Source organism: Vidua macroura, chromosome 3 (genome assembly GCF_024509145.1).
Source record: "Vidua macroura isolate BioBank_ID:100142 chromosome 3, ASM2450914v1, whole genome shotgun sequence".
NCBI classification, from domain to species: domain Eukaryota; kingdom Metazoa; phylum Chordata; class Aves; order Passeriformes; family Viduidae; genus Vidua; species Vidua macroura.
This window is the reverse complement of record NC_071573.1, coordinates 1,673,182-1,688,668: the sequence shown is the minus strand read 5'-3', so window position 1 is coordinate 1,688,668 and position 15,487 is coordinate 1,673,182. Positions and strand designations below refer to the sequence as shown.

General features: G+C 38.2%; 1 protein-coding gene across 19 annotated transcripts in view; it reads right to left on the bottom strand.

The window, feature by feature from the left end:
- Positions 1 to 15,487, bottom strand: part of NRXN1 (neurexin 1) — a 673,407-nt gene that overhangs the window by 519,786 nt on the left and 138,134 nt on the right. Inside the window, exon 6 of one of the 19 annotated variants that reach the window (XM_053972536.1) lies at positions 15,365 to 15,382. The exons of the other annotated variants lie outside the window; for them this stretch is intronic. Within the exon in view, the coding sequence (XP_053828511.1) occupies positions 15,365 to 15,382 (18 nt within the window). The remainder of the gene's footprint in view (positions 1 to 15,364; positions 15,383 to 15,487) is intronic. 19 annotated transcript variants of the gene reach the window in all.

The following is a 15,487-nucleotide window of genomic DNA, read 5'->3' as shown; positions in this document are numbered from 1 at the left end:
TAACTCATGGAATAGTAAAACTAAAAAAAAAATATGCCTTTTTTTTTTACTGCCACAGCCTTCAGAAAGGTCTTAAAAAATGTAATGCTGTCAGACTCACTGCCTTCAAAGGAAGATTAGCTAACTTTAATGTTCCATTCAAGAATGCATTTTATGAACTAAGGATGGCTTTTACCATCCTTAATAAGGAGGCTCCGTATCTTGACAGTAAACTTTAATTTGATCATTTTAGCAGAAAAGTTCACTCAGTGCACCATGTAACATGATATAATTGTCTCACATGAAATAGCAATGCCAGCTTCTGCTCTGTGGTCCAGGAAGATGAGAACTGGAATTCAGTTGCATAATGAGCTTCTCCTACTAAAGAATTTTACAGCCTCCTGAGTTATACATCGATATTGTTTTAAATGTGCAAGGGAGATCAGTATTTACTTTAGTCTCTGACTGCTCACACAAGAGGGATTTGTAACTCAGAAGAAAAACCCATTGGTGAAAACATTAAGGTGAGCTATGGCTTCCAGAGAAAAATAGGTGTCAAATACATTCATGATGTAACTCCAATTTGGATCATTCTGGAAGACCACAGGGTTCAATAAATTACAAGCTGCACAAGTAATTCATCTTGGCTTGGAGCACCAGTCCCATTACCTCCTGCTAAAGAAAGATTCCTTAAGGCTAACAACATGCTCTTTCTTACCTCCTTCCCTGGTAGCAGAATGTTTATTTACAGGTAGATCATTTTTCACTGGCTTCCAATTTCAGAAATGCACTCAAGAAGCAAAAAAAACAAAGACTGGATTTTGTCTTAAATGCTTAGTCACCCATCAGTCAAATAAGTCATTGGCAAGCCATCTCTAAAAGAGACAGAGTCAAGAGCAAAATGTTTAAACAGCCAGTCCAGTCATCCTGGCAAGCTTGTATGCATGTTTAAGAAGGATGAGTTTTCTAGCAGGTTGTTTTGACTAATAAATAAAAAATTTAACTCCATTTGCACAAAACTAAATTTGGACTTGTAATTCAAATCTACTCTCACTACTTTCAAGCAAATACCAGATTTTCTGTGGTTGAGAAATACAGATCAGAAAGGCCAGGTCTTGGAAGACTTTCAAGGACTTTGACCCCAAACAAGGTGATTAACTCCCAAAAAGCCACAGTTTCACAAGCTGCCTAAGCAGATTCAGGAGTGCTTGGCAGCAGGTGGATCTGCCCTCACCACACACTCACAGCATCTCCCTTCCCCCTGCAGACACTCCCTTCCCACTGCATGGCAGCACAGGCCAATAAAATGGGCTGACCAGGCCAAGATTAAATGATGATTAAGAATATCTCTTTGGATCTTGGCCTTGGTTCCAAAACTCACCGACTTAAGGGAAGCAGCACGGATCTGCAGCCACTGCACAGGGGGAAGAGGAAAGCATTTCTTAGGCAAGAAGCCCCTAGGTGACATTTATTGTGCTTTTAACTCACAGAGGCAGCCCAATGATAACAAAAACTTGGCCAAAGTGGCATGGGCTTATGATTATGACAGGACAACGCTACAGGTAAATTATTGAAACCATTAAACTCTGCATTCAGTGAGCAGCTCTGCCAAAGGCACTTCTGAGGGTCAGGTAAGTGGTTTTTATCCCTTTATGCAACAGTGTCCAGCTTCTGAGATGATGGCCATCACAGCAAAACGAGCTTGTGGACTCTCTCTGTCTCCTTATTTTACCAGGACAGCTGACTGAGAAACTTCACTAAGTTATGCAAATGGTCCACATTAAAGGCATGACTCATTTTTCCAAAGCTAATTTCTCACAAGGGTGAACAAAGTAGCCAGCATTTAGCTTGAGCAGTGCAAAGAGAACCACGCCTGCTGACTCTTCAGTAAGGGACAATATGCTGGTTCATGAACACTTGTACTAGAATATAATTTACAATAAAAAGTACGTGCTCACAGGCTCCTTTCAACACCAGCTCTAGAATTTAAATAAAGATTGCATTTCTTGACCATCACATTTCTCCTAATTAGAAGGTTTTTGTTGTTTTTTTTTTTTTAATCATTTTTTTTCAAATCAAAACCAGATTGAAGTCAAGCAGTTACAAAATGGCTATTTGGCTAATTAAAGGAAGCAATGCATTTGCTTCCCCTGTGCCCTCCTCCAAGTCTGCCAGTCCATTTTACATGTGTCTAATCTTCTAGTCATCCCTCACATTCTACAAACCTTGCTGCCCTGAGTGGTAGCAATTTGAATTCAAACCCAATAACATTTCCCTTTTTATTACTGCCTTCTCTTGTACTACATGTGTTTGCTGCTCCTGTCTTCTTCAAGCTAAAACAAGCCTAGCATTAAGAACAAACACTGCTTCATTGCATACATATGTAATTATGAAAGGTCTTAAACAGTAGCATCTATTTCTGGAGAATGCAGAAATCTGACCAAGCTAGTAAACATTCTGCACCTCTTCTACAGGATTTTCACCCACTTCCCCCAGCACAACATTTCCAAGCTTTATCACCACAGATTTACTGCAGTATTGTGGAGAGTGCAGAGTTCCAGCACACGCTTGCCATCATACAATCATTCATTGAAGAGTCTTAGCAAACATGGTCAGAACTGCTTTGCACAGAACATTTTTCTTCTCCCAGCTTTCCTCCTGCATACTCTGAGGAAAAGGATTCTATTCAACAGCTAGAAAGTAAAGTAACTACCAAACCCTCTTGCTCCAAGATCCCCTCTGTGCAACTGTGCCTGAAGTTAGAATAGCATGCAGCTCCCTCTGGGTGCTGCTCTGACAAACAACAAACAAACCCCTGTGTGAAGACAGGAAAGGAGGTAGAACAGGAAAAGGATAAAACACCTCTATCTCTTTTCTGCAGTGGTAATAATTAAAATTTAATATTTTGCCTACAACTGAGGCAGGGGTAGCAAAAGATTTGCTTTATTCCCTGAAAACGTAATAGTTCAGTATGAAGTTACTCAGCATTCACATGTGACCTCTTTCTCGAATCCCCAAACTTAAAGAACAAATATTCATCCTCAATCAGGTCTAGAAGCAGCAGTGAAAAATGAGAATTACAACTGGAATACTTAAGCATGCTTAATTGCTTTTTTCTTCCTTCCCCTCAGCTAAACAACATTTAATTAAACCCTACCACAAAGCAAAGTAGAGCACTTAAGCAGTGTTCAGCAGCTGGTTGTGCAGCCTCACTCTTCTGGACCTGGCAACAGGTAATAGCTGTGAGGGTTACCTGAGGAGCAAAACCATTTAACTAGAGAAGGTAAAGGGACAAGCAAGTTCTTAAAACATCATCACACACTCTTGTTCTGGTCTCTAAATAGAACTGCTTTCATCTGTGCCTTCTCACACTCACATGGAAATGAGTAAAAATTTCTATTTAAGCACTACAACACGTAGGCACATGTACACATTCACCCTCCTGCAGCACATTTTTGTATATTCTACCTTTGTTCTTCATTTCCTTTTCAAATTCCAAAGAGTTATCACCAAAATCTTTGTATTGGCTTCAAAACAGTTAGAGTAGCTAAAATAACTGAATAAAAACACCTCTTCCATATTAAAATGCAGTTTTAAGCATTTCTGAATCTTCAGATCTTCCACCTTTATTAGGCAGATCAGCATTATGCTTATTAAAGCTTCAGGATGTCTTTGAATTTTTCTTGCCTTTTTTCCCAAAATGACCAGAATATTTTTCATTGATATGCATTAATTTTCAAAATACATTTCATATGTATTGAGCCAAGTTTTTCAAGTTGATTAAACACCAACTAGAGACATCAGTTTTGCTGACTTTTTAAGACTCAGACAACCCACGGTGTTTCCAAGGCAAGCATTCAGAATCTGAGAGCACAGGAAGCTGCAGAATCAGAAAGTTGGGTACTGTGGCTTCCTCCATCCCTTCTTTTTTAATTCAGATTATTGGGAAGATCTAAAGGAAGCCATGACACTATAAAAGATACTGCAATGGTTTGAGGGCTTGGGGTTTGCTGAGGAAGGGCAGAGGGGGCAGACATGCTATGTCTGGCCTGGAGCTTTATGTTTTGATTTCTTTGGGGGGTGGGTTTCTTGTCATCAGCCCCCCCAACTCTTTTTTTTTTTTTAACTTTGAGTCCTCTGTCCCTCTTGCAGATGCTGGCAAGAATCCCCACTTTGTATTACACAGGCACAGAGGAAAGGCTCCTGTCCTTTTCTGGGGACTTACAAGCAACACGGTGTTTTTGAAGAGTCATGATGCAATAGCCTTAAATCTCCACGCAAATAAATAATGCATTGCTATGCACATAGAGGAAGACAAGTGTTCCATTCAGGATGTAGCCTTTTACAACCTCAGTTAATGGCTTTTGGGATCATCACTAGACCTGCACAGGGACAGCATTTTGGAAAGATGAAAGACATTCAGGAATGAGTCAAATCACTTACACTGTTTCTTAACAAATTACAAATCTTGCTGCAAAGAACTATAATGCACCTCCAATTTCAATGACAGGCATAAGGCCTAATGGAAAAGAGAAAAAAAATAAATAGGCTCTGATAATGGCATTTACTCAGCTTCCCTCAGCACAAGAATGGAGCAGGGAAAAAGCAATCTAAGACACCAAAGTGTCTTTTAGGCTGTTACACACCACACTCATGGACAGGAATCAGCAGTAGGGCCATATTTGACTACAGAGCACTATAGTATAATCACACAGTTTGTTATTCTTGAAAAACTCTTCCAGATATCTGGCACATTCCTTAAAATTTGATGGAGCTTCTTTCCCACTTCACTGCATTACTCCTTTGAGTCTAGAAATAGACATTTTGTTTTTACAATGGATTGGATTATTCCAAATTATTAACAAGAGAGTTTCAACACCATCATGTCATCAGAGAATGTAGCAGACAACAGGGGACTAGAAAGGGCATCCTGGGTCACCAATTTCACTCCCTCATATTAGAGGTAGCCCACTTACTTTCCTTAATACAGGGAGGGCAAAATTTTACACACAAGAGTTCATTATGACACTCCAATGGTCTTAGCAGTTCACAAGGCCAGAAAAAAGAACACCAGTGCAAAATCTTCCACTCCACCCTCCCAGTTTGTCCCTGCCTTTCATTACTTGGTCTATGCATATTGATTACAGAAGGGCTTTTAAGTGAGTGCACTATTAGATTTTCTCATCTCAGCAACCACTTGCAAAATACAAAGCAAAGGTACATGTTCAGCCCTCAAAACCCTGTCTGCTTTTATGAGTCAAAAGAAAATTTACTTCTCAGAGTTAAAAAGATATCTTCAAAGACAAGATATTTGAAAGCTCTTTTCCCATAAATACCCAGGCTTCCATAGAAGTTAATATTTCAGAGGCAGAATGCAATTAGTCATCAACAGCATGCTTTCAGTTGTCTTTAAAATTGCTTCTTTTAAAAAGCAACAACCCAAAACAAGGGTAGAGACAATTCTGGATTGCCCAGTGTTTTCCTCAGTAATCAAATATATACCCTATCCAGTTAAACCCATGTCACCACAAGACACTGGGGAGACTGTCCTACTCTTTTTCAAACAAAAATAATGCCTAGAAGTATGTAAGGTGAAATTTTCCCAAGCCTCAAGTTCATATAACTATAATTTTACTGGTGAGGTGTTTGGAATCAACCAACTGGCTTCATGTTGATAATACAGATTTATTCTTTTAAAGGCTACTTGACAAAAGATGTTCAGAAAAACACCACAAAATCCTGCTTCAAAGGCTGTAAGACAACAGGTATTATCAGCAGGAATTCTTGTCTATTTATTAACATAACAAACTCAGAGCTTTTTTGCACATTTGGAGTTACTATGCAAGCTTTTTGAAGAGTTTAAATGCAGAGACACCAGGTAATGTTTCATGATTAAAAGCTTTGTGTTAGTTTGAATGCAACATTATGCTTTCAGAGTTTCTACATATTCCTTTTAAGAAGTTAGTAAGTAAAGCCCATACCATAAGTAATATATACATTTTTAATCTTGATTGAATCAGCAGAATGGTTTAAAAAAACAAGCCAATGAAATACATTCTCCTCTCAAAATCATGTTTTATACCTGAAGTTCAGTTTCTTTAATTTTTGCAAATAGCCTATTGAATACCAGAAGCAATATAAGAGCTCTGTATTAATGAACAAAGCAGACAGTATGAGAACTGCCTAGATATAAGCTGATAGCTTAGCAACACAATAGCATATATTCTGAGCAGTTATTGCAAAGTTAGCAGCAAACCTACACATTATACTTGCAAAACTTTTGCACACACGGTGTTTTAAGACCCTGTTTTTAAGGTACTTCATCTCTATCTATGAAAACACAAAGAAATTACACCGTTTTACATACTACAAAGGTATCTATGAACACAGATGCACTCACTCTGCATACAGAAATGATCCTTACAGAAGAAAAAGCTGCAAAAATGGGCAAGGCACAAACGAGCTTCAAGCAAGGAAGGTGCATTCATTGACACAGAGATAGAAATCCTTTGGGATTAAAGACAGGGGTGAGGCAAAACCACGTCCAGCAAGGGGAAATACAGACAGAAATCACCATCCTGGTCGTTGCCAGGCACCAAAATGCTGTGTCATATGACAGTGGCAAATAATTAAGGGTAGTAACTTTAAACTCGAAGGACTGACTTTGTGCCACTTACACGACAAACCAGCTACACAAGCAAGAGCATCTGGAAGTGGCAATCAGCTCCACACCAGCAATAAGCAGCCAATACCTCTATCAGGAATTTGCACCCTTTTATTGCCAAAGGATGGTTACTGGCATTCACTGAGCACCTTGCCAATGAACTCTGGAGAGCAAGCTAAATATGCAGAGCATGGCATTCTCTGCTCCCTTTCTGTCCAGGCTCAGCAAAGACTTGCTCTCTAAGAGGGACTCAGAAGCCTGGATGTGGAAGCAGCAGAGCAGTGCAAAGCCAGAGGTTGCAAATGACCACACTCTCTGTTGTCTGCTCCAATTAGGATGAAGACATTGTGCATTTACTTCCATTCAATTACTTGTTATCCATTCAAGTGATTCTCGATAATACCGAGATTTAAATAGCATGCATTCAACTGCACAAAGGTGGCAGATTTTGGTTGATTAACACAGCTCAGCCATTGCTTTCAAGAGACAAATCGTAAGGCAAGATTCCTCAGAAAAACCCCCAGGTACTTCAGAGCCTGCTTATCCCTAGCACAAGGAAAAAAAGGCAAAAAATCTGACAGGGCACTTAGTGACTGGTGGAAAATTAATTTGGGTCACTCTACAGCACAGTTGCCATGGCAACTGCATGCCAAATGTAGTAGGCATGCTCTTCATCAATGTTAATATAACATCAGCTATTCTTCACGAATTCCTAATCAATGTAAAACAAAGCACATTCCATAACTAGATATATGTTAAAATAAAACTTGTATCGCCATACAGCTCCTCTCTGTCAAGGAAGAAATGTCACCGCCTCTTTTTTGTGCATACAGTAATCTGTCACATCATTTTAATTTCTTGAGAAAATTTCCACACCTAAATGTCACAGAAAAATAAGAACATGCGACTCGATGTAGCAGGGGAAGGGTCAACCTGAAGGAAGTTTTTTTCCTGAATGCATGAACTTAATACCTGTGGTTTTTTTACAGTAAAGCTCTGGGCTAAAATCTAAATTCAGTATTACCAGTTTAAACCAAAACAAGTGTACTGGCTTTACACAAGTAAGACACAACTTTATCTGACCTCTTCTTCAAGTATTTTACCATCTGACCTCAAAAAGACACCCTTTGCACCAGATGTGATAGGAAGCTAATGCCTGGAACAAAGAGCAGCTTTTACACATACACAGCAAATCTCTTGGCTTCCTTTTTTGTTCTGATTATTGTTTATTTTTAAGGTGAACTTTTGCTGCTTTAAAGCCTGTTTTAACTCTTAAAACTTAAACGTGGTTGAGCATTTTAAGACTAGACCTTTCTGTCAGCTACAATTGCATCAAAGAACCAAAAATGCTTGAGCTATAAAAAGAAAATAGAAATCATAGTTTTTCTCCTAGACAGTATAAGACTATTTAGTTTAAGATCTTACTCCAAAATAGTGTATTTATTTATATAAATATATACAAATAAAGAAGTCCTTGATGCTACACAAATCACCACTTGGAAACCAGAGGCTATCCCGCTCCCCAAAAATAAAGAAATCCATCTCCTTATTCCCTCTAACTAGATCATACAAATATTCAGGCAAACATCAGACCATTTCACTGGCATTTTACTTTTCACAGTATGGCTACACACCGCAGCAGGCTGGTTAAAACAGACTTTTGCACAAGATTGCCATCTTTGAAGCCTCTTGGAACGTAAACTGAGACACAAGAACACCGAAATGGTGGGTCTGCATGAAAGACTGCAGCCAAGATGAGGCTTGTTCAGCATTTATGCTACTTCAAAATATCACTGCACTGAAGGCAACTGTGCCACTGGATGTTTCACACCCTGAATGTGATTTTGGGGTCCGATAGCTTCCTTCAAGACAGGCTTATAGAGCACACAGTTAATTGAATCAAAAAGAGATGATTTTTAAAATGGATCTGCACCTTCTCCTGTCTGCCTCAAACTAAAACTTCAATTTTGAACTGTAAAGTCACCAAATGGCAGAAGGTGATGCAGATGCTTAAAACCTGTATCCAAAGTTTTGTATCTGACAGAGCTGTCCCAAAGTACAAAGCTGAAATAGGACAAAACTCTATTAGTGTTTGGTGTTAGACCAGGCATCAATATGCCCCTATATTACAAAACAGGTTCAAGGTTTTAATGTGGATTAAAAAGTCCCAGTAGCCATTCCAAGTATGCTATTACAACACAGCTAAATGAAGTGTTCAGCTTTTTATTTCACAGGAACTTGAACACCTCAAAAGGTGTTCATTTCTCAAGTAAAACAATTGAAGAGTCTATAGTTCCTCCTAATTTTGAGGGCCAGAGAGAATTACAAAATTTCTTTTCATTTCCTCCTTTTGAACAAAGATAACAGAACAACTTCTTCAACTTTTCATATTTTTCAAGTAATTTGGTTCTGTAGTAAAGAGGATATCAACACACTTGCAGAATTTCTCCTAGTATTCAAACAGTGCATTTTGGTGCTTGGTTTTCAAAACATGGAGGGCAGACTTGTGCTTGGTTTGTTGTATTTTATTCTTTATTAAACATAAATAGGTGAGAATTTTGCAGCTGTATTGCATATCTAACAAAAATTACACAGAGGATTGTAAGTAAAAAAATTAGTTGTATAATCTGTTAGCTGCCCACAATATATTTGCATCCTAAAATTGTTTAATTTTTATGTATTTCTCCCCTTAATAATACTCATTGTGTTAGTACCCACTTGATAAAGAGAGAACAGACTGCAGAGCACTCAGAGCTTGAGAGAGTCAGGATGTTATTCTAAATCCCAATTTCAAACCGAGATTGACACCCCCTTAAGAAGAAGCAGCCTAAGTGAAACAAATGTGGTTTTATTGAAAAAAAATACCCAGTTGAAGACAAAAACCTAAGGTACAAAAATAAAGAGTCAAAACAAATTCTATAAGCACTTTCTAGTGAAACAGATGCCAAGTGGTCATGGCTGATGTACTGCACTTAGGTTTTGAATTATTTGGATGACCATTTGGATGAAAAAAAGGTGATATTTTCTACAATGAGATTATTTTCCAAGTAGATGGCTTTCAAGGCTGTTTAATTATTTCATAGCCACAATAGTTTGGCTTTTTAGGTTAAGCAAATAATGATTTGAGCTCAGAGGAGTTGAGAACAAAGTTTCAACTCAATAAATTCTTTATCAACATGAGAATTTTCTAAATGTACAAAAAGTTGATATTCCCTGAACCTGTCATTATGGGCCCTTACAAGAAAAACCACCAGAACAGATTAAAGTTTCAGTTATGGATTGTCTAATAATTCTGTAACAATGCTTCTTCCAGTCCTTGTTTTATGGCTAGGAGATACATGGCCAAGAATTTTAAGTTGTGTTTGCCACATAAGAAACTACAAACAAACAGCTAAGAAATCCAGATCCATGGTTTAGCTGGCAAGAATAACGATCTGAAAAACAAAAAAGGCCCTTTTCTTTCCACAGAACAGTTTTTAGTATTCAAATTTAAAATTCAATTTAGCTAACCCAGCTGACTGGAAATCATTCACAGGCAGTAGTGCTGTCCTATCTCCCAAATAACCAAAATCCTCTGCTCTTCATTGGAGGTGCTTTCCAAATCCTCTTTGTTGAAGCTGTTACGTTTCCACACTGAAGCACTGAGGAGCTGAAATTAAATTCAAGTCCTCCATGGCAACAGTATAATTTGAGAGTATGTCTGTCATATTTTATGTGAACCTTCTTACAATTAAGCAATTTATATAAGAGACCCAGGAAGGATGTTGCACTCCAAGTTACCGGGAACCGTCACACAAGGAAGGAAAAAAAAAAAAAAAAAACCCACAACACATCTTGAAATCCTATCAAGTTTTAGTCTTGGCTCTAGTGAACACTTCAGCATCTGAGGTGAGTCAGATTAGGACCAGAAGCACAACATAAGGCAGCGAGGGAACATGAGCATTAGAAATTCAAGCTTCCAGAAACTTCTGCCATATGCAGGGTTTGAGGCAGTTGAGCAGAATGTGATGGTCTAAATTTGAGTCGCAGGCAAAGATATTAAAACCCCCTAACAAATATCTTTCAATGAAATGAAGAGTTTCTCTGCACTGCAGGGACCCAAAGAGAGTGAACATATTTCAGAGAAGTGAAAATAAACATAGTACACCTTACATAGTGCTCACTAATTTGGTCAGAGGGGATATTCAGGATGAATTGCAACAATCAAGAGGCTACAACTGGAAAAAGTGTGTGTTTTTGAGCAAATCCCTTTTAGTAGTTCAGAACTTGTTTTGAAGTTTTGTTTTGAAAACTTCATAGAAGGAAGAAATAAAATCCAAACCTGACTGACATCTGGCCCAAGTGTTAAGCACTACATTCAGTAAATACCTCAGAACAAGCTTAGCATATGCACTAAGCTACAGATTCTTTCTGATGAAAGTGAATAAATCAAACAGCAAAGTTTTGCCACAAATCCAGTGCAAGACTTGTAGTTCAACTGGCACTGATTTCATTTAAGCAGTGGAAAAGGAGACATGCAAACCCTAAGAAACATCAAGATGTTTCATGTTCCATCCAATTTGCTTAATAGTGTGCTTTAAGCTCTACATGAAATAAAAATTTTATTGTGCTCAGCACAGTAGCTCTTCCATATTATCTTACATTTTCGTGGGGACAGGAGATGGTTGATAATTTAAGCACACAGAACAATTAAATGCTTAAACTGAGAACTGAGTGTTTGGTAGGGCCTTATTTACCCAATGCCAGGGCAGCTGTCAGTAGCTCATCCTATCCCTTTGTTTCCAGCTGGAGCTTCCATAACCAATGCCAACTCTACAGTCATTAGCTGAAAACAACATTTGATGTTTCTCACCAACAGCAGTCCCCAAAACATCAAGATCCTGCACTGTATCACTTGCTTATTCAGACAGCTAGCTTGAAAACTGAAAGAATGTGTTCATTGTATTTACATAATTAGCGACCTTATTAACTTGGCCCTTCAGACATTAAATCCTTATCTTTACTCTTCTTCTTCCCCAATTCATTGCATAAACTACTTAGCATAATTATAGTTTAGCATAGTTGTAAAATCCTGACTCCACTGTAGTTCAAGGCCTGCTGGCACACAGATTATGGGTTTCCATTCCAGAGCAAAAAGCCTGATGATAAAAAGCTAACCTGGACTGACACCTGACAAAAGAGATACCTGACTTTGAATCAGAGTGCAGATAAACAACCATTCATTTTTAAACAAAACCTTTGCACCACATGAATTGGGGGAGAACATTTCCTCCCCCATCATTTTAATTATAATACTACTATACTAATTATATATATAAATACATAGCACAGATGCCAAATTCTATATGAAAGCAACCATAAAAGATAGCATTACATATAAAAGACATCAATAATAATAAAATATATATAAAAAAAAAGGCTGTCATGCTCCTATTAAACAATCAATGCCAGTTAATGGCATATTAACAATTTATACCTGTTCAAGAGACACAGAAAACAGAATGCCATAGACATTTGTGATCAGCAAACCCAACACAAACCTGCCTCAGCTGCACATTGATATAATCTCTTGAATTCTACAGCTACAAGCAACTGAGGAAATAAAGAGGACACATTTGTTCAACACTTGGCAAGTGATTATATATAAATATATGTACACAGGAAGCATTTGAAAAACAAAGGACACTACCCTGGCTTGCAATACCAGCCACAGCTAAAAAACTTGGACACAATTTAAAGGGTTATGCAAAGACATCTGGGCCAAAAAGCTTCAAATCAAATAAATGTAACAATAACTTTAAAGTGGGTTCATCAAGGACATAAACTGAATATCATAGTCCTTAACAGGAGAACTCTGATCAATATAAGAGATGTCAAGAGCATATAACAAAATTTTTGCAGTTGTGTCCTTCATATTAAAGCATGTTATTTTCAAAGATCATTAAAACACTTAAGAGGAAAATCTTACTGGTTTTGCATTATTTACACAACTACGTAAGAAAGATCAGCTGCACAAACTAACTGCCTTAAGAGCTCATTAATAAGCAGGAAATAGAGGATTTATTTAAAGGTCAAATTACTGAAATTTTCACAGCAGACAATTTCAGTCTCACACGACAATAAACCCAGCCATTTCAAGCAGTTAAAACTGCACACATTTGTAACACACCTGCTCTGCACAACTACTGTGTGTGGTAGTCTCAGTTAGAGAGCTCAAGAAAGCATTCACAGACTTCTACAGCAGGAACAAAAGTGCTTAACTTTGGAAACAATAACAGCAATTCCAGAAAACACTCTGAAACCAGTAACTTTTCATCCCCACACCTGAATCCTGTTTTCCTACTAAAACATAGCTCTGCTCACATTAAAAGGTTTGCTGGGTAGTGCCAGTGGCACCAAAACCCATCGTGCAGTGTAGAAATGGCAGTTCCAGCTACCTTAAAGTTTGTGTTTCAGATCTGGGGATGCTTTTCAGGTACCTCTTCCAGTAATCCCCATACACGGGTCCCCAGGAACCACAAAACACATTCCTCTGAATTAAACTGAAAACTCTGCTCCAAGGCTGCCTCCAACATGCCACAGGAGAAAACAGCCAGTCCACTGAGTCATTCTGAAGTTGATCAAGGATTTTAAGAGGTTAGATCACTGAACCTGGGTGCTCCACGTGCAAGGCCATCAGCTCTGACTGCCCTGCTCTCCTATTTATCCACACTGCCTGGGAATGGTGGCATGGCCCAGTTAATGAGGGGTCTGGACTCAACCAGCTTCTGCAGAGTGATAGGAGCCTGTTTATGCCTGCATATATTGCAAATCTGCGTTAGGGAAATGGCCACAGTCGTGCATTTTCATCCTTAACAGCAAAAATTGTTTTATTTCTGCTTCACTCACTAAGAACACAAGCACTGGATTGGTATTATTTGCTCACAGGATTACAAAATAATCAGGGGATATGATTGTTATGTTTGGTACTGTAAATCCTAAACATACAAATTATCAGAACTTTCAGATGATCTTTATGTTTGCAATAGGCTACGAATAATGCAACTTTATAGTAATAGCAGCAAACTGAATCGTGCCAAAACCAGCAGATACAGCACTCCAGCTACAAAAAATGCACAAGTATTAAGAGGAAAAAGAGAAAAGTATTTGAAAGAAAATTTGAAATAGTACTTCAGCAATCCTTGATTTATCATATTTAAATACATTACTTTTCCTGGAAATAACTTTGTGCTGATGTGCAACAAGCTCCTGTTTAATCTGCAAGATAAATACGCTAGTTTAATACAGTTATAAAGCATAAATAAGAAAGTGTACTGTAAATACATATTCATAAACACACAGGAGGCAGTTTATGCCTCTGCAGACTGCATTTATCTGCTGACTCAAATGTTTTGCTTGCTGAGTAGAACACAGCTGTGTTGCACAGGTTGCACTAGCAGTGCAACATTACAACTTGAGCTAAAGAAAGCCTTTTCCAACCAAAGAGCCCTCAAATGCCATTTGCACTTGTTGCTGAGAGCACAGCAGATTATTCACGTGTGAGTAAGTCTGTATAAGATAGGAGACGAAGCAAAACAAAAACCTGCTTATACCACATTAACAGAATGGGATTCCTCAGGTGTTTACAAAAGGTAACAATCTGTACACAAGTGAAAACCTTTTATCCAGAAATTCAGCTAGTGATGACACAGGATTAAGAGCTGCTCCATTTGCTTCAACACATCACCAATGTGCAAGGCTGTGCCATGAAGGATGGCTTGATTTGCCTGACCAGAGAGTTGTGGCTTTAAATTTCTGTATTTGCTCCCTCAGAAATTTTTGTTTAATTTTATTCAGAAAGCAAGTCTATTAAATATAAGGCAATAGCAAAAGCACTCCATTTATTAAACTAGAGCCTAATTCTGTATTCTCCAGACAAAAAATAAAATAGCATATCCCACTTATTTTTCTGTTTAAACTGGGGGACCAAGAGCTGTTTTTGCAGTCCATACCTGTTAAAATAACTTCCAAACCACTGACCTCAGATTTGACTTTCTTCCTCACACTGACTCAAACGTTCATACAAAATACAGGACTGCAATTAAAATCCTCTTATTCACAGGCTATTAAAATTTAACACAAAACATTCACAGTCTATTATCAATTGTGGAACCACTAGGACTACAGAAATCTCACTACATTTGAGAACTATTGCCAGGGATTTCTGACATAATTCAATAGAGCTATAATACAACAATTCACTAACTTTATGTTTTTAAATGTCTCCTTCAAGTCTAGCTGCTCATAAAATGTTCCAGAGCCTCCACATCCTTCAATTTTCACACAATACCTTTTGGTTTCAAATATCTTTGGAGCTTCCCCCCCCCCAGTTTTACATTCCTTTCCTTCCTTCATAATATCCTGAGAAGTATTATCACCAGACACTCCCAAATTTCACTGAAAAAAGGCTATGAACTAGGATTTACTACTGGTGTGATATTGATAGTCTAGGCAACAGCAAAGGCTTCCAAAATAACCTAAAAAACTGTTTCTGTGTCAGTTGGGTGATGCAAATGGGGCATGCTGTCACTTGTTTATCCCTCCTCTCTGCCCAGCCCTTAGATTCTAAGTGCTTTTTAGGTGTAGACAACAAAAGGCTCCAGTTTCACACTGCTACCAGAGCAAACCAAGTTTGTTCTTTGCAGTCTGTGTCACCATAACATGCTTTCTATCCCATCCCACCAAGAGATGCACAAATCCCTGCTGCTCACCTATGTTTCCACCAAGCCACATCAGGAAAGAGAGGAGGAAGGTAACAAGGACAATCAAATCCATAAGATTTCTGAGGAAGAATTTCATAGATTA